Source organism: Lepus europaeus, chromosome 11 (assembly GCF_033115175.1).
Source record: "Lepus europaeus isolate LE1 chromosome 11, mLepTim1.pri, whole genome shotgun sequence".
Taxonomy (NCBI): Eukaryota; Metazoa; Chordata; class Mammalia; order Lagomorpha; family Leporidae; genus Lepus; species Lepus europaeus.
In genome coordinates this window covers 70,563,330-70,583,629 of record NC_084837.1, presented here as the reverse complement: position 1 = coordinate 70,583,629, position 20,300 = coordinate 70,563,330, and the positions used below count along the sequence as shown (strand labels likewise).

Here is a 20,300-nt window from a genome sequence, read left to right as displayed (position 1 = left end):
CCCTGCTTTTCTCAAGCCGGCTGACCACATCTGTTTTAAGAGACAAAGGGCACACTGAAGGCAGTATGTGGCTATCTTCCTCTATGTAGCCCTGCTGTCTAGGCCTGGCACAGGCAGGAGGTTGGTGGTCAGTCTATGTTTAGTTAACACTGTTTTGTTCAAAATTGACCCAAAGCTGTATATATTTTTTTCTTAAATCATGTTTCCTGCTTGGCTGCTGTCATGACTTGTAGCTTTATGTCATGTCTTGAGATTTGGTAGAGAAGGGATATTCTTACTGTTCAAAGATTTACAAATATTGTTCATGTTTCCTCTTGTAGCTTTTACAATCATTCTTTGTATTCTTGTTGGAAGTTTGATTAGCAAGGTATTGTATTTTACTGTTTTATAGATGAGTTAACCAAGTCTCAGAGAAGTCGAGTTACCTGCCCAAGGATATGAAAAGAGTTATTGACAAAGCATCAAAATCTATATTTCCTGCCCTAAACAGTTCTCATCAGTGTTGTTATCCTGAGAATGTGTGTGTGTTTATTTGCTTATTTATTTATTTTTTTAGGGAGGGGTGGAGAAATTCTGTTGCTTCTTAACATTTCCAGAACTGTTTATTAGACTTGGCCTTTAATGTGGTGACATTGTTTGATTAATGAGATATTTGAGTTTTGAAAACAGTCCATGTTAAGTCAGCCTTGCATTACTACAACACAATACCTGACTTGGGCTACTTAAGAAGATCAGAGGTGTTTGTTTAAGTCCCAGCTTTGGAGGTTCAGGGGCACTGCAGCTGTACCACCTCAGTTCTGGTGAGGACCTCAAAGCAGATGGCAGATGGCAATGGCAAGAATGTAGATAGGGGAAAGTGATCACAAACCAGAGAGAGGCTGGGCTTGGCCAAACCCAGGCTTTTATGACAGCGTCCTATTGAGAACTACCAGGGAATCCCACAGCTGACCTCCGTGGGTAGGCCCCACTGACCTGAGGACCTCCTAGTAGGCTCCACAATACTTCCAAGTACCACCACCCTGGAGGTCAAGCCTGCACTCACAGAGGACCCTTGGGAACACTAAAGCCACACCTGAAATGTAGCCAGGCTGAATGGCGGGTGATTCATGAGGGTAGTGCCATTTTGCAGGGAAAAGAGGGGAATGAGAGCTCAGTGACAATAAAACAGTGAGCTTGGTTTTGGGTGAGATTTCTAAGTTAGGAGAGTTTAGTTAGAGCTTAAACAATAGTGTCCTTGTTGGCTCCTCTTCATCCTTCAGGTCTGAGATAAAAATGTCACTTTTTCAGAAAGCACTTCCCATCTACCTTAAATGTAAAGTTGCCCATAGCTCCTCACTCCTATTGCCTTTGTCGTGATATATTTTCTATTATCATAGTTTAGAACTGCTTGAAATGACCTCATTTGTTGGCTTGTCTTTTCCCACCAGAAAGTAGAGAGACCACAGACCTGTCTGTCTTGTGGTTGTGTGCCTAGCACCTCCCCGGCACAAAGTAACTATGTTATTTACTGAGCAAGTGAATAGTTACCTTAGCAATGAATAACCATCTTAGCAATAAATAGATAATCTCTGAAATAGAATGAAGAATATTTCTCAATTGAAAAAACTTTTTTCAAGATGTATTTACTTCAGAGGCAGTTACAGACAGAGGGACAGACAGAGTAGAGAGGTCTTCCATCCACTGGTTCACTCTCCAGATAGTTGCTATGGCCGGAGCTAGGCCAATAAATACGAAGCCAGGAGACAGGAGCTTCTTCCAGGTCTCCCACATAGGTGGAGGGATCCAAACACTTAGGCCATCTTCCACTGCTTTCTCAGGCCATTAGCAGAGAGCTGGATCAGAAGTGGAGCAGTCAGGACTAGAACCAGCACCCATATGGGATGCTGAAGCTACATGCAGAGGCTTAAACTACTATACCACAGTGCCAGTCCCTTGAAAAATTTTTTAAATTTCATTTATTTATTGACTTGAAAGGCATGGTGACAGAATGTGCTGGAGGGGAGGAAGAGAGCTTGATCTTCTATCCTCTAGTTCACTCTCTAAATGCCTGCAACAGCCAGAGTTGGGAAAGGCCAAAGCCAGGAGCCAGAAACTGCATCTGGGTCTTCCACATGGGTGGCAGGGAACCAAGGACTTGATCCATCATTTGTTGATTTCCCAGGAAGCTGGATTAGAAGAATCAGAAGTGGGACTCAATCCCAGGCACTCCAATATGGGACTCAGGTGTCCCAATTCCAATCTACTGAGCCACAATGCCAACCCCCTCATTTGAAATTTTAATGTTTTGGGTGGCCAGAATTGTGGTGCAGTGGGTTAAGCTGTTGCCTGCAATGCTGGCATCCCATGTCAGTGCCAGTTCAAGTCCCAGATCCTCCACTTTCCATCCAGCTCCTTGCTAATGGCCTAAGTAGCCCCTGACACTCAAGTGGGAGACGTGGATGGAGTTCCTGGTTCCTGGCTTCTGCCTGGCCAAGTCCCAGCTGTTGAGGCCATTTGGGGAGTGAACCAGCAGATGGAAGATCTCTGTCTCTCCCTCTCTAATTCTGCCTTTCAAATAAATAGTCTTTTGAAAAAGGAAACTAAGTTTTGTGTGTAATATAGATTATTTTTAACTTTGAAAACTGAAAACAGTTCAGATTTTAAAAAGTTAAATTGCGTTCGGTAGTCAAAGGTTATAATTTTGTAAGCCTTCTGTGTTAGAAATTACACTTAGAGAAAAATAAAGGCATCAGGTTCACCAAATGTATTCTTTTTTTTTTTTTTTTTTTTTTTTGATAGGCAGAGTGGACAGTGAGAGAGACAGAGAGAAAGGTCTTCCTTTTTCGTTGGTTCACTCCCCAATGGCTGCTGCAGCCGGCGCACCGCGCTGATCCGAAGCCAGGAGCCAGGTGCTTCTCCTGGTCTCCCATGCGGGTGCAGGGCCCAAGGACTTGGGCCATCCTCCACTGCCCTCCTGGGCCACAGCAGAGAGCTGGACAGGAAGAGGAGTGACTGGGACAGAATCCGGCGCCCCAACCAGGACTAGAACCCGGGGTTGCCGGTGCCGCAGGAGGAGGATTAGCCTATTGAGCCGTGGCGCCGGCCAAATGCATTCATTTCTTATTGCTGCTACAACAGATCACCACAGAGCTAGTGGCTGCAGACTAGACAAATTTACCCCGCATCTCCAGCAGTGAGAAGTCTAGCGGAGACCTCACTAGGCTGAATCAGCATGTGAGCAGGGACACACTGCTTTCTGGAGGCTGAGGCAGAGAACCCATCTTCTTGCCGCTCCAGTTTCTGGAGGTCACCTACATTCCTTGGCTTGTGGCCTGTTTCCATCTTCAGAGCTGGCAGTGGCTGATTGAGGCTCACTGGTTCTGACTTTTCTGCTGTAGTGTTCCTCATTTGTGGGCCCTAGAGCATTACCAGGCCCACTTGGTGATTCAGCTTAGCAACTTTAATTCCACCTACAACTTTAATTTTCTCTTGCCATGTAACATAGCATAGTCATAGTTTGTTTTTTTGTGCTTTCTTCCAAAGATTTTGTTGATTAGGATGTGGGACTTTGTTACAGGCCATTATTTTACCTATGATAACCAAGTGTGCAGTTCTAGCCTTCAAAACTTTGTTTTTAGTAAGTGACCATGACAGGTTTCATCAGTTTTTCAAGGAACACTTGTCATTTTTCTATGACCTAGCAATTGGGTGCCCCACACTTTGCTCATAGCAGTGCAGAAAGCATTAGGACCAATACAGATTCCTTGTCTGACACCAACATTGCTGTTGCATTTTGTTGCACAAAATCCTTTTTCACTGTCCTCAGGTAACTACAGAATCTGTTTTCTCAGTGAACATTTCCAAAACCCATGAACCTGATAGGTCCCAGCTAGTGATTTAAAAATTTTTTTAAGTTTATTTTTAAAGATTTATTCATTTGAAAGGCAGAGTTACAGAGGGGGGGGGGAGGGAGGGGGGGGGGGAGAGAGAGAGAGAGAGAGAGATCAATCTTCCATCTGCTCCCCAAGTCGCTACAATGGCTGGAGCTGGGCTGGTCTGAAGCCAGGAGCTTCTTTCTGGGTCTCCCATGTAGGTGCAGGGGCCTAAATATTTGGACCATCATCCACTGCTCTTCCCAGATGCATTAGCAGGGAGCAGGATCAGAAGTGGAACAGCTGGGGCTCGAACCGGCACCCATATGGGATGCCAGCATTGTAGGTGGTTGCTTTACCTGTTATTTAACAACGCCAGCCCCAACTATGGATGTTGTAAGGAGCTAAGTCCACAAAAGTGGCAGACTCTCTCTACTCTCATTGAAACATGGTTGAATTTTAAAGTCTATAAAAATCTTTACTTAGTATATACTAAGTTGATCTTCTGTATATAAAGATAATTAGAAATGAATCTTAATGAAGAATGGGATGGGAGAGGGAGTGGGAGATGGGATGGTTTGTGGGTGGGAGGGTGGTTATGGGGGGAAACTGCAATAATCCAAAAGCTGTACTTTTGAAATTTATATTTATTAAATAAAAGTTTTCTAAAAAATGAAATAAAGTGTATAGAGAGCATAAAGTGAAATAGTGTAAACATGAGTGTGTTATGTGTGTTTCCTAGATAATCAAGAAGTCCAGAACAACTGAGATGGCTCTGGAAAGCTTGAAGCAGCAGCTGGTCGACCTTCATCATTCCGAATCACTGCAACGAGCTAGAGAGCAGCATGAGAACATCGTCATGGGCCTCACCAAGAAGTATGAAGAACAAGTGTTGTCCTTGCAGAAGAATTTGGATGCTACAGTTACCGCACTTAAGGAACAGGTTGGGATGATTTCAGATGAGCAAATGTTATCAACAAGTAAAGCTGATTACTTTTTGTAACTGGTATTTTGTGAACCATCATATAGAAATCTTGAATGTTTATAGGTGGGTATTAGATTATGAATGAAACTTAAAAGCCAGTGATTTCTTTAATCTATGAGTACATCCTAAACGTGTAATTTGGGAAATCCTTCTTGTAGGTTAGTACTTTTCAATTCTCACATTACCACTCCCTTCTCTGCAGGGTGTTTATGAACATTGTTCATGTTGTCCTAGAACAAATACAGACTGAGAGGAATGAACATGCAGGGGCCTAGCCAGAATCTGAGAGTTGTCCTGGGGAAAAAAGAACAGAAAGCCATTCTTGGGTCTCCCAGTGTTTAGGAATTCATGTATCAATGAAGACTAGAGAATTGGTTCTTAGGTGATAATTTTGATAACTACTAAAACAAGTATTGGGGCCGGCGGCCATGCGCAGCAGGTTAACGCCCTGGCCTGAAGCACCAGCATCCCATATTGGCGCTGGTTTGAGACCCAGCTGCTGCACTTCCCATCCAGCTCTCTGCTATGGCCTGGGAAAGCAGTAGAAGATGGCCCAAGCCCTTGGGCCCCTGCACCCACATGGGAGACCCGGAAGAAGCTCCTGGCTCCTGGCTTCGGATCGGCACAGCTTTGGCCGTTGTGGCCAATTAGGGAGTGAACCATCAGATGGAAGACTTTCTCTCTCTCTCTCTCTCTCCCTCTCTCTCTCTGCCTCTCCTGTTTCTCCTGTCTCTGTGTAACTCTGACTTTCAAATAAATAAATTTTAAGAAAAAGCAGTATTGTAAAAAAAAAAAGTATGTATAAAAAAGGGAAGAAAATCTTGTTTCTAAACTCATTGGGAAGTTTGAGTATATTTCATAATAAATTTTTATTACTTTTCCCAAAACAATAAAATACTGTAAGTTGAGGGTAGCAAGTTTGTTGTGTGCCAAGACCCTAGGTAATCAGTTAAATGTATTATGAAATTTTATTGATTTTTTTTTCCCCCCCTAAGGTAATTTCATGAATAACATGAAGAGAAAAATAAGATATGAGGGTGAGGAAAACCATACCACACTTAAAAACTTCATCCTGATTTGGGTTGTTATTTTTTTTTTTATATAGATTATTTATTGGAGAGGCAGAGGTCTTCCATCCGCTGGTTCATTCTCCAAATGGCCGCAACAGCTGGAGCTGGGCCGATCCAAAGCCAGGAGCTTCTTCTGGGTCTCCTACATGGGTGGAGAAGCCTAAGCACTTGGGCCATCTTCCAATGCCTTTCCAGGTGCATTAGCAGGGAGCTGGATTAGAAGGGGAGCAGACAGGACTTGAACCGGCACACTATGGTGCTGGCGCTGAAGGCGGAGGCTTAACTTACTATGCTACAGGTTGTTACTCTTGATTTAAATGGCTGACTCTAAGTTTTTCTGTACTTTTAGATAGAGCTATATAAAATTGCATTGTTGACAAATAATTGTATGTCATTTTCTTTCTATATGTATTTAAATGAGAGTTTTTTTAATTTACTTTGCAAGTTGCATTTTTATTCTATATGTAAAGATGTTTTGAACTGTAGAGCTTAAATAGGGTCAGGGAAAGGTGAAAGCTATACCAAATTATTGAAAGTTCTGTATGGAATATTTAAGCAAATGGAATTTGAAATATAGCTTCAATAATTTTTACTTTGTTTCACTTTTTTTTTTTTTATTTGACAGGTAGAGTTATAGACAGTGAGAGACAGAGAGAAAGGTCTTCCTTCCGTTGGTTCACTCCCCAAATGGCCACCATGGCCAGCGCTGTGCCGATCTGAAGCCAGGAGTCAGGTGCTACTTCCTGGTCTCCCATGCAGGTGCGGGGCCCAAGCACCTGGGCCATCCTCCACTGCCCTCCTGGGCCACAGCAGAGAGCTAGACTGGAAGAGGAGCAGCCGGGACAAGAACCCGGTGCCCATATGGGATGCCGGTGCCGCAGGCAGAGGATTAACCAAGTGAGCCACGGCGCCGGCCCCTTTGTTTCACTTTTTAAAAAAATTCTTTCTTTGGCCAAACACAGTGTAGGAGCATTAAAGTGGACAATAGTTTTTGGACAGGTGGAGAAGAGTAGGAAATATGGTGACTTTTTCATGCTGCTTAGTTGAGAGTCTCTCCATTCTCTGCTGAAGCAGTTACATTGGAGATGGACCAGAAGGAATTCCTAGTGTGTCCCACCCTTGCCCCTACATTCACCTTCCTCATACAGTCCTAGAGCCTTTGACTAGAAGGCAGAACAAAGTCTGGATTCTGTGCTGAGTGGGCATCAGACTCCTGAACCGTAAATTGAAGGTGTTGAGTTAGGTCTTTTCCCACTGTTTCATTCTGTTATTGTTTTATTTTGTTAGTATTATTTTTGACAGGATGGCACTGATGTTAGGGTCTGCGCTTGCCTTAGTGGTCATTTCCAAAGTGCTTACAGTTTTTTTTCATGGAGTATATCCCTTTGTGGTATCAAATTTCTATCAGCTCACTGTTTTTTTTTTTTTTTTTTTTTTTAAATAAGATTGATTGATTTATTTGAAAGTCAGTTACACAGAGAGAGAAGGAGAAGCAGACAAAGAGGTCTTCCATCCTCTGGTTCACTCCCCAGTTGGCCTCAATGGCCAGAGCTGTGCCAATTCGAAGCCAGGAGCTTCTTCCGGATTTCCCATGTAGGTGCAGGGGCCCAAAGACTTGGGCCATCTTCTACTGCTTTCCCAGGCCGGAGCAGAGAGCTGGATTGGAATGGAGCAACTAAGACTCAAATTGGCTCCCATATGGGATTCTGGCACTGCAGGCAGCAGCTTTACCTGCTGCGCCACAGCACTAGTCCCTCACTGGTATTTTTAATAAGATTTCAAGGCACCTGTATTTAATCTATATTATCTCAAAATCCAAATTGAGATTCCTGATTGGAGAGGTGCTCTAAAAATCAACCAGGAGCTAGGGAGTTACCTGCCTTTACAGTATATTTTGCCTTTTTTTTTTTTTTTAAATTGTTTATTTGAAAGGCTGAGGGACATAGGCAGACAAAGAGAGGGAGAGAGAGCTTCTGTTTGCGGTTTACATTCCAAATGCCCTCAACAGCCAGGGCTGGGGCAGGACACGCTAAGAGGCAGGAACTCCATCTAGGTCTCCCACGTGGGTGGCAGAGACCCAGGTACTTGGACAGTCTTCCACTGCCTTCCTAAGCACATTTAAGGAAGCTAGATTGGAAACAGAATAGGCACTCCAACATCAGATATGAGATGTGGGTCCCCCAAGTGTCAGCTTAACTCACTGTGCCACAATGCCTGCCCCACATGAAGTATTCTACACAGGGAGAATAAAATAAATTTTTTTTAAAGAATTATTTGAGAGGCAGAGTTACAGACAGGGAGAGAGGGAGAAAGTTCTTCTTTCTGCTGGTTTACTCTCCAAATGGCCGTAACAGCTGGAGCTGAGCCTCTCAGCGGTCGGAAGCTTCTTCCAGGTTTCCCAAATGAGTACAGGGGCCCAAGTACTTGGCCATTTTCCACTGCTTTCCCAAGCCATCAGCTGTTGGATTGGAAGAGGAGTAGCTGGGATTTGAACCAGCATCCATATAGGATGCTAGTGTTGCAGGTGGAGGTTTAGCCTACAATGCCACAGCTGCAGGCCCCAACATTTTCTTCCTTAACTGGTAACCATCTATCCATGCTGCATTTTGCCTTTTGTCTTCCTTTTCTTTACAACAGTTATAAAATACTCACTTTCAGATAAACCTTCCCCCAAATATTCCATCTGGCAAATATACAAAAAGAAGTAAAACAATTCTTAGAAAATAATAGCAAGGAATGACCTACTGGATAATTTACCCAAATGACCTTGGATAAATTTACCAGTTTTCAGATTGTAAGTGACTCTCATGTAGTCTCACCTGACTCTTTGACTATGTATTTTACATGACATAGTGCTAACAGGTTAAATGTTCAGTCATAGTAAATTTTGCTAGTTACAGGGATTAAAAGATTTATTTATTTATTTGAAAGGCAGAGTTACAGAGAGGCAGAGGCAGCATGAGAGAGAGGTCTTCCCTTCGCTGGTTCACTCCCCAGATGGCTGCAACAGTCAGAGCTGGGCCGATCTGAAACCAGGAGCCAGGAGCTTCTTACTGGTCTCTCACGTGGGTGCAGGGGCCCAAGGACTTGGGCAATCCTCTGCCTCTTTCCCAGGTGGATTAGCAGTGGATCAGAAATGGAGCAACCACGACTTGAAGTGGTGCCCAAATGGGATGCTGGCACTGCAGTCCAGGGCTTTAACTTGCTGTGCCACAGTGCCATGGCTGATATTGTGTATTTTTAAAAAAATATTATTTATTTGAAAGAGTTACAGAGAGAGGTAGAGGGAGAGAACGAGGTCTTCCATCTGCTGATTCATTCCCCAAATGGTTGCAACGGCTGGAGCTAAGCCTGTCCAAAGGCAGGAGCAAGGAGTTTCTTCCAGTTCTCCCTCGTGGGTGCAGGAGACCATCTTAGGCCATCTTCTGCATTCCCAGGCTGATTAGCAGGGAGCTGGATTGGAAGTGGAGCAACTCGAACTCTAATCGGAACTCATATGGGATGCTGGCGCTGCAGGCTGTGGCTTTAACCCGCTGTGCCACAGCACTGGCCCCCAATATTGTGTTTTTAATTTTAAATTCTACTTGCTCATTGCCAGTAGATAGGAAAGCAATTGTTATTTTTTTGGATTCATCTGTATTTTGCAACCCTGCTACAATCATTTATTAGTTCTAAGAATGTTTCTGTTGATTCAGATTTTCTACATAGATTATCTAGTCATTCACAAATAAAGGTAGTTTTATTTCTTCCTTCCAAATTTGTATACCATTTATTTCCTTTTCTTGTCCTGTCACATTAACTAGGCCTTCCATTGCAGTGTTGAAACACACTGAGATGGGACGTTCTTGCTATATTCCTGATCTTAGTGGGAAAGCTTCAAGTTTTCACTGTTAAAGTATGAACGTTAACTGTGGGATTTTTTTTTTTTTTTTAAATTCAAATAGAGGAAGCTCCCCTCTATACCTAGCTTACTGAGAATGCTTTTCATGAATGAGTGTTTCATTGTAATTCACAAGACAAAATTCAGCACAGGGACTTTGTAATTCTATGTAATGGAAGGAATAGCAGTCTGTGACACGATTGGGCATACATGTTTGTATATTTATGTTAAGTTTGTATAATTATGTTATTAATGTCTTGCTGGATAGGACATTAGCTTTTCTGAGTAGAGGAGATTGTATAAACTCCACTTCATTATAACAGTTCCTTTTACTTTAACTGAGTTCCTCTTGAGTTTTGTTTTGTTTTTACGAAATAGAAAAAGGAACGGGCTCCTGGAGCTCATCACAGTCCTCCAGTGATGGAACTCTCTCATAGCAAGCTGTTTGCTGAACTCTTATAAACCGCCCTTTGTGGAGTGTCATGTTCTCAGATCCCTGGCTATTTCTCCAGACTGCCTTCTGCCGCTCATTGGTGGAAACATCATGCTAAGATCTCTGATAACCTTGACAGATAATACCTTTCTTCATTCTGTCATCGTGAAATCTTTAGCTTGAGTGAACTTAAGGACTTTGGTTTCTTTGTCACCAGTGTCCTATTGAGAGCTCTGCTTTGAACAAAGTTCTCTTGGTTTGGAGAGTTCCAGGGACCTCCCTGTGGTCTAATCCTCCTGTTTCTGTGCACCAGAAGTCATTCAGCTATCATCTGTTTAGCATGATGTTGTCTTGTTTGCTTTTTTTTTTTTAAAGATTTATAGGGGCCAGCGCTGTGGCACACTTGGTTAATCTTCTGCCTGTGGCACCAGCATCCCATATGGGCACTGGGTTCTAGTCCTGGTTGCTCCTCTTCCAGTCCAGCTCTCTGCTGTGATCTGAGAGGGCAGTGGAGGATGGCCCACATGCTTGGGCCCCTGCACCCGCATGGGAGTCCAGGAGGAAGCACCTGGCTCCTGGCTTCAGATCGGCGCAGCACTGGCCGTGGCGGCCATTTTGGGGGTGAATCAATGCAAGGAAGACCTTTCTCTCTCTCTCTCTCTCTCTCTCTCTCTCTCACTAACTATGCCTGTCAAATAAATTAAAAGATTTATAAATTTATTTGAGATTCAGAGTTATAGAGAGGCAGAGAGAGACAGATCTTCCATCCACTTGTTTGCCAGTGGCTTGGGCTGCTGCGGTCTGGTCTCGCCTACCTTCCAGCACTGGTGTGTAGGCTCTCGCTGCTGGAATCCCGATCTGTGGGCACCCACGCCCTCCACGTCGGTCCACCATGTCCCTCTAATTTTGTAGAGTTTCCTCTGCCATTTTCTCCCTAATCTTCCCTGAGACTACACTTTTTAAACTGTCTTCTCCTGGGCTAGAGCAGTAAGTTCCCTCCCTACTCTGCCATCTTGGAACCGCCTCCCTGCCTTCTCTTTATAATGTTTTTTGCCTCTACCTTTTCTTTAACTTTTTTTTTTTCCCAGTTCCCAGTTGTTTGTAAAAATGATTATGACCTCGCAGAACATAAACATGAATTGCCTACTACCCGCCTCTCCTTGGACTCACATTCATACTGTCATTCATATTAGGTTATTCACTGTGTCTGTCGTCCTACTTTAGTGCTTTACAATGATGCTTCTCGAGCTGGCCTGGAGATTAACAGTTGTAAACCAATACATCTGCAGTGCTGAATCCATATAGACCGGTTCCTAGAAGCTTCGTTTAGCTCAAAGTATGGTAGAAACATTTAAAGGAAACAGCCATATTATGAAATGGAGCACAAAATTCACATGAATTTTCCACTGTCCCTTCTTCCCCTTATAGGAACTTCTTTGTGCCCTCCTTCGGTGCCCTTGTAGAGTATATACCTGTGGTAGTATCATTGAGGCCCTCTTAAGCTTTTACTTATCCTGTGGATCAAGCATCAAAGGCCTAAGCCTCTCTGCTTCAATGCCTTTTCTTGGTATTCCTATTACTACTTATTTTCTTTAATTTTTGTAAGGTAGTTTCAATAATTACCATAATCTCTTCTTTCTCTCCCATGTTCTATTTGCCTGAAATTCAGCCTAGGTAGCCTTTTTTGAATTAGATTTGATTTCTTCTGTGATATCTTCTACTGGGGCTTGGGGTCATGACTGACTTCCCCAAAACACCTTTTTTTTTTTAAAAAAAAACTGAGTATATAATATTTATTTACTATATATTTACTATAGGTCCTCATATAATTATGCATATACACATTTGTCCTGTTTTTACTTGTCATTCACTTCTCAAGTGTTGATTATAGCACTTGCTGTGGGCTGTGTATGAGGCAGATAGAAGCAGTCCATGGAGAAATGGATTGGAAAGATAATGCAAGTTTCCTGTGAACCTGTTGAAGCCCTTTATATAAAGCACTGCAGAGACACCTTCAAGGTTAAGAGAAGTCAGGCATGTATGTAAATGGTAGAAGAGAAACATAAGAGAAATAGATCAAGTTCAAAAGAAGTTCAGAGGAAGGAATCATTATTTTTGGATGTTCTGAATAGAATGAGCTTTTGGCTGCCCACAACAGGGTGAGTTTCCATGTGTTTATCTATCCTTACTGTCTCAGGATTCAAATTCCATGATGCAAAGTGGTCTGCATGTACACTTATTCTGACAGTATAAAATGGAAATAGGAATGTAATACTTTTACTTTGGCATGAATAAATTCTAATTTTAGAATTAATGGTGTCTTTTGAATGTAGAATAGAAGGGGTCTTTAGAAGTAACTAACCCAACTTTTATTAACGTAATTACAAAGGAAGGAACAGACTGAGAAGTTGAAGCATCATTCAGGATCACACAAGTTTGTTCTCCTGACTTTGTGGTCCTGTGCACTTAACTCCATAGAAAATATGCTGCCATGTGGTGACTGTATAGTTGACTTAATATACAATTATTTATCACAGTTTTGGTTTAAATTTATTAAAACTGATCATGAAAATAATTTTTGGAACTCTTTGTTTAGGAAGATATTTCCTGTCATTTGAAAGATCATGTGAAACAACTGGAAAGGATTCAAGAAGAAATCAAATTAGAAAAGACTGAGATCATTAACAGGTTGACAAGAAGTCTAGAGGAGAGTCAAAACCAGTGTGCCCACTTGTTGCAATCAGGTGAGTTTCTGGTTGAGCTATCAACTTCCCAGAAAGCCAGGATAACATGCAGAGGGAACACAGTAGGCTCCGTGAATTACAAAATCCAGGAGACAGAAAAGACAACCAGCAACAAGTTTCATTTCCTTGTAAAAAAAATTGTTATATCTGTAAAAATCTAGTTGGGTAATTTGGAAAATGCAGACAAGTATACAGTACCAAATACAAATAACCAATAACCCAAGTACTTTGAGATCATTATCATTCATATTTAAATATTACTTGAAGTGAAGTGAATGTACACACACAATGTCCTGCCTCTATATATAGTACATTTCTGAAAGAATAGTAAAGCTGAGTATGCAAAACAGTAAAGCATATGTCCTAAGGTAAGCTCTTTACCTGAAAGCTAACATTCATTCAAAAATCCCATTGTATTTTGTGGTTTTAAACCCAATATTTGATCATATAGTCCTATCCTTTGGTATAACTTCTTTGATTTTTTTTTCCCCCCTACACAGTGGAATAGCCACTTAATTGGTCATCGAGGCCAGGGAGTTGTTTTTGTTTGTAACTAGATTTCTATCATATTCTCTATGCTGTTAAGTTGGAAACATTTGCTTCTGATCACTTCAGTTTCGTAAGCAGCTTTATTTCATATGAATTTTTATGAAATGATGCCGGAGTAAAGGACAATAAAATACATTTGTACAAAGATGGCTGTACTGACAAAACTGCCTGTTTGCTGCTGAGTAGCTCCACACTGAAACTAGGTCAGTGGTTATTCATTAATTGAGGAGGAAAGTCACACTTTGGCATATAAAAGGTAATTCAGACTGTTGGGACATTGTATGAAAGGGTAGATTTTTCAAAAGCTGTTAGTACTGAAGTTAAGGACTGCCTAAACGTGTGTATATATTTTGGTGGGAGGCAAAATCTGAGTCCTACTCTAGTTTTCCCCTCCCTGTTTACTTTTGTATCCTTTTTCTTTTTCCCCACTTGGTATTACTTGGTGATCCTTTTTCCTGGCCATTACCGTCTTTGGAAATATGGTTTTCTTTAGCTGCATAATAAGCCCATGATTACTTCACTTAACCGTTTCCCAGATGGTCATTTTCTTTTGGGGGAACTCAATAAAGTCCTTTCCAAGTGGGAACTTCCCTAGAACATTTAAAATATTGGGTTACTAAGGTTCCAGAAGTACAGCCCTCATGGACTTCTTTCCTATGTGGAGGTGGGGGTGCTGGAAATAAATAGAAGCATTTAGAAAGAAGCCAAAGGCACCAAGTGTAATTTTCTTAATGGAGGACAAATGGGTTCCAACGAACTGTTTCTCTGGCGTTGAGCTGGAATGTTGTGCTCCCATGAAAGGACTTCTGGAGTGTCACACTCAAGGACGTACAGGAAGCTGTGCTGAATCTTGGAAGTGTCTAGACCACATCCGTGCCTTCTGTGTCCACTGGCTCTGTACCTGTACACCAAGAAAGAGAGTGGTAATGAAGCCGAGTGCCACCTTCTGGTCCCTCCGATCCCTTACTTCCAGTGTACCCCTGATTCTTTCTCCACAGGCTCAATGCAGGAGGTGGCCCAGCTGCAGATCCAACTGCAGCAAGCACAGAAGGCATATGCTATGAGCGAGAGCATGAACAAGGCTTTGCAGGTGAGTATTGCCACTGGGAAGAGCTCCTGTGGCTAACTGAATTAAGCAGTGGCTGTATCGCTTCTTTGACTCTTGGATCGCTCTCTCTGATCTTGGTGGTAGTTGGGCCATCTTCAGGTTAGCTCATGGGAATGGTTCACAACCTTACTCACACATTGGGGCATCCAAGCCCAGGTTTGTCTCACTGCAGAGACAGGCCCTTCCCTTCTCCTGCTAGTCTGCCTGCCGACTCCTTCATGTGATGTATCCTTTCTTCTTTGGGTGTATTTCAGAGACAAGCTTATCCCTAGGTGTGGGAAACATTTAACTGAACTGCAGCTCTTTCACATCCTCCTCCAGCACTAGTTATATTTTTTCTGGAGGATGAACAAAACACTGGGGAAGGGTCCCCGCATTACTTCCACTGAAAGAGGTATTTTCCAGCTTCACCACAGGCATACTATAAAGCACATCACATTCTTGGAACACCAGCGTGCTTTGTCCTCCCCTCTAGAAAGCCAAAAGGTGCTGCCATCATCTCGACTCACGGGGCACTGTTCATGGAGGACAAAACGTGAGAGAGTGAGATGTGGCAGAAATGCTTATGATCATTCAATCTACTGGAAAACCTGATGCATGCTATCCTTTATGAAGTCACTTATAATATTTGCTAATAATGCATTTGAAGAAGTATTTCTGTTGATGACTGAAACAAATTTTGAAACAGTGATCTTTTCATATAGGAAAATAATGAAAATTATTTTCATTCATTTTATGTTCTAGGAAGAATTAACAGCGCTAAAAGAAGAAATTTCTCTCTATGAATCTGCTGCAAAACTAGGAATACTTCCAACTGATTCAGAAGGAAAGTTAAATATAGAACTCAGTGAATCATATGTGGATTTGGGTATTAAAAAAAACAAGCAGAAGAAATCCAAAGTTCACAGGTACTGAGAGCAAAGCTGACTGTAGAACAACCTGCAAGAATAATACTGTTGTTGAATGGTAGTCAGGTGTTCCCAGACATGAAATCTTGAATGTGGGACAGTATATGATAGTAATTTTTAATGAAATGTAAATGTCTGAAATCAAAATGAACAGAAATCTTGTTTTGATATTATACTATTTTCAATATCCAGACATTTTCATTTTAGAAAGGTAAAATATGGTTAATGTAGTTGAAATATACAAAGTAAATTCTAAAATAAGATTATATATCTGTTCTGTTATGGTGAGGACTTTTTATATGTTAACACTGTATTGAAAGCAGATACATTGCATTTTTCATTGAGAAACTCACTGAAGAAAAATAAGCATTAATTTTTCTCGAGAAACTCACTGCTATAACCTTACTTTTAAAATAGGGATTCTAGCCGGCACCGCGGCTCACTAGGCTAATCATCCGCCTGCGGCCCTGGCACACTGGGTTCTAGTCCTGGTTGGGGCGCTGGATTCTGTCCCGGTTGCTCCTCTTCCAGTCCAGCTCTCTGCTTGGGCCCTGCACCCGCATGGGAGACCAGGAGGAAGCCCCTGGCTCCTGGCTTTGGATTGGCACAGTGCGCCAGCCATAGTGGCCATCTGGGGAGTGATCCAATGGAAGGAAGACCTTTCTCTCTCTCTCTCTCTCTCTCATTGTCCACTCTGCCTGTCAAAAATAAATAAATAAATAAAAATAGGGATTCTTCCATTTTTCTGTTACCTAATGGAAATATTTTAGCAATCTCATAGAAGAGAGTGCTTTGTCAACCCTCCCAGGGACTGATGGAGAAAGAGGTGGTGGTGGTAGGAGAGAGTGTTAAACCTTTAAGGGGTGAATGAATGAGGTTTGAATTCATTTACACTTTGGAAGCACTGGAAGGTGCTAAGCAAGGTTCTGTGAATAGGGTACAAAAGATGTACTCCCACAGGGAGTTTGTGTTTGTTCTAGTGGGGAACTTGCAGAAATACTTGTTAACAACTAAGTACAAAGGGATCGAGTTAAGGGATGTGGTGTTGGGAAGAGATTGCTTTTAGGCCAAGGAAGGATTTTCTAATCTTTTAAAGTTTTTGTTTTGAGAGGCAAAGAGAGAGCTCCCAAATGCCTACAAGGTTGGGACTCAGCTTGAGCCAAATCTGAGAACTGGGAACACAGAACTCAATCCTGGTTTGCACATGAGTGGCAGGAGCCCAATTACTTGAACCATTACCTGCTGTTTCCCAGGGTGTTACATTAGCAAGAAGATGGGATTGGGAGACAGAGTAGGGACTTGAACCCAGGTACTCCAGTGTAGGACATGAATATCTTTTTGTTTTTCTTATTAAAAATTTATTTATTTGAAAGTCAACTTAGAGTGAGAGACAAGGAGAGAGGCCTTCCATATATAGGTTCACTCCTCAAATGGCCCTAATGACCAGGGTGGAGCTGCGCTGAAGCCATGGGGTTTCATCCAGGTCTCCTGTGTAGTGGAAGGGGCCCAAGCATTTGGGTCATCTTCTGTTGCCTTTCTCAGGTCATTAAAAGGGAGTTGGATTCCAAGTGCAACAGCTGAGACAGGAACTGGCACCCATTAGGGTCGCCGGCATCACAACTTGTGGCTTTACGTGCTACACCACAACTCTTGTCCCATGACTTGGGCATCTTAACTGCCCAGCCAAATGCTTGGCCCAGAAAGCTTATCTTGAATGAATTTGGCCCTCACTATCAGCAAATGGTTCGTAGTTTAAGACTGAGTTTCCTATCATTGCATTATTGTTTAGTGAGAGTGTTAATGCATGTTGTATTTCAGGCATCCCACAACTAAATACAAGTATATAAATGTCTAAATGGCTTGCTCTGTAATAAGTTTTAGAAGTTATGTATTTTAATACCGTGAAGGACAGTAGGATCAGATTCAATAATTTGAAATCTGAAGCAATCATTTGAAAATGTGAAACTATTAGTTTAGTAGAGCTTCATTTATCTGGAGATCTGACTTCAGGGATTCTCATTTATATAGATCACAGCTACAATCCAGAAGGAAGTAATGAAGAAAATAGCTGAGCTAGATTATTTGATGTATTAAATAGGAGGCACCTTCAAACTCTTACCCCAGGGCCATATTGACTTAGATTGCCTAACTGCAGAGTAGCTGGAACAGGGCATTGAGAAACATCCTGGTGGTGCTTAACCCAGACAAAGCTGGTCCTTAGCAAGGAGAGAACTGTGGAGACCCAGGTAGCTGGAGTTGCCAAGCATAAAAGCAAATATGCCGTATACATTCATGTATTTATTGATCTGTGCTGAGATGTCCTCTATGACAATCCCAAGTTGAAGAGAGGCTCCACTTCGGTTAATTAAAGCAAAAGAGGAAGAGTGTTTTATGCTTTTTAGACAGATTTTAAATAACAGTTTAAACATTAAAATGTGATCATCTGGAAAACTCAATGCTACAAATGCCTCATTTCCTGTTGATGCCAGATTAATTCTAAGTGGCTGGTGTATAGAACCTGGGCTTCAGAGTCAAACTGTTTTAAATGATAGCTTTGCAACTTGTCACTAGTTGTATGACCAGGAGCATGGTTCCGCACTTTTCTGAGCCCATTTTCTTCTCAGATTGATATCCCTTGGAGGCTAAAGTGAGGATTAAAATAGTAAGTATAAAGGGCCTCATATTATACCCTAGCACATAACACACTTAATAAATGATAGCCATTACTATTATTAAATACGTTGGTTAAAATATACTAGTGATCACATTTTATATTAATCCACTTTTAATTCAACACGTACTTTGTAAGAAGTTTTTGCTCTTCAACTTTGTGCAAAGCATCAGGTCCAATATCATGGCCTTAGTGTTGGGAAACTCCTTTGCTCATGAAGAAACAATTAGTGGAACTAGTACTTGAATCAAAAACTCAGGCAAGGTCCAGTTCTCGGTTTGTTCATATTTATGACAGTCAGACCTTTTTGCCTTAAACTTCAGTCTTGTTTATGTCATTCATTTTTGAGTTATTTACATCAAAAAATATTTGTCTCTAATTTGTTATTGCTATAGTTTATGCCATAATTGCCCTGGGAATTGGATAAATACATTCTTTATCTTTTCAGATAGACTTATTTTGTCATAATGTATACTAAAATATGTTCTACTTTTGAACTTTCTATGTACTTGGCTCTCATATCCAAAATCCTATAGTAATTTTAAAGCATGTTCCTGTAGATGGTAGTCCTGAGGCAGCACATCATTATCACAGTGGAAGGAATGATGGACATGCTCCTGATGGGAAGCAGAGACTAACCCAGCACAGAGTGTGCTTGGTCATTGAGGTTCAGTGTGAAGACAGCCAGTGAAATGCAGGATAAGGGAAGAAACGTTCACTCCCTTCTCCCACAATTTAACAGATGGTTATTTGGCTTTGAGGACAACCGGAAACACTTATTCTCAGATCAAACTGAAAGGCATGTGATCCATGCCTTTCCTCCAGTGGACTGTGATTCTTAGAATAAGAGGAAGCCAACAGTTTTCCCAGTGTTGAGAATCTCTGAGTTGCTTTCAAATCAGTGACCCAAATATTAGCAGTTCCACGCTTTTATTACCAGCTATCACGCCCCTCAAGCTCCTGCCTAGTGAACTTTAAGGGCTTAGCCTCAGCGTTCTATTTTACTTTCATGGAATCTGGGTAGCTAAATCTGCATGCCACTTGCAGACAGCTTCCTCTCTCTCTTAGTAGAGTTGGCCGCTAAGCTCAAATAATAAACATTCAGCAGGCATGCCTTTTCCCCTTTGGTCATCTCAGCAGCCTTCACAGGGGACCTAACGTCCGCATGGCCCAGTGGTCAGCCTTATGCAGGAGTGGTGCTCACCACTGGCTTTTCCCTTTTGAGGAAAGAGAAGAGAAGAGGATTTTAGCAAGCACTTTCTCTGCTCTACAACTTGGCTGCCATTAGGAGTACAGGATATGCTATTTCAGTAGTCAACATCCACCAAGAGATGCAACTAGGGATTCACAGTTTGTTAACTGAGCAAAATAAGTGCTGTGCTTGAAATTAATTTGGCACATCAATAGCCCAGGAAGATAACATTGTAAATATTTTCTACTTCTTATATATTCTATTTATATTTCTTATCTTCCATTTCTATTCAAACAGAAGTGATTTAAATACGTGAGGTCTATATATACAGACGTACTTACATAGTATTTATATACAAAAGTTGCATATATGAATTGCAAGGTGCATCTTTTATAACATTAAAAGTTACCCAACAGTTTATTCTATCTCTCTCTACACACACACACACACACTCACAAAATTTTTTTATTTAAAAAATTTGTTTTCAAGATTGATTTGAAAGGTGGCCATATGGAGAGGCAGAGGCAGAGGGAGAGAGAGTTCTATCCGCTGGTTGACTCCCCAAATGGCCATGCTCATAAATGGCCGCAATGGCTAGAGCTGGACCAATCTGAAGCCAGGAGCTTCTTCCAGGTCTCTCATGCGGGTGCCGGGGCCCAAGTACTTGGGCCATTTTCTACTGCTTTCCCAGGCCATAGCAGAGAGCTGGATTGGGAGTGGAGCAGCTGGGACTCAAACCAGTGCCCACATGGGATGCCAGCCAGCACTGCAGACAGTGGCTTTACCTACTGTGCCATTGCGCTGGGACCCACAATATTCCAGTATTTGTTTGGAATCATCTGAGACTGAAGAAAAGTAAAAATTTTGACCGAGGTACTATTGTTAATTTTTCTTAGAAAATAGAGTATT

At 41.8% G+C, this 20,300-nt stretch overlaps 1 protein-coding gene across 7 annotated transcripts in view; it reads left to right on the top strand.

Annotated features, from left to right (window-relative positions):
• CEP152 (centrosomal protein 152) overlaps positions 1 to 20,300 on the top strand; it is an 88,290-nt gene that overhangs the window by 24,223 nt on the left and 43,767 nt on the right. For all 7 annotated transcript variants that reach the window (XM_062205864.1, XM_062205869.1, XM_062205866.1 and 4 more), the window contains exons 9-12: positions 4,594 to 4,794; positions 12,816 to 12,963; positions 14,511 to 14,602; positions 15,365 to 15,528. In XM_062205864.1, the coding sequence (XP_062061848.1) occupies positions 4,594 to 4,794; positions 12,816 to 12,963; positions 14,511 to 14,602; positions 15,365 to 15,528 (605 nt within the window). The remainder of the gene's footprint in view (positions 1 to 4,593; positions 4,795 to 12,815; positions 12,964 to 14,510; positions 14,603 to 15,364; positions 15,529 to 20,300) is intronic.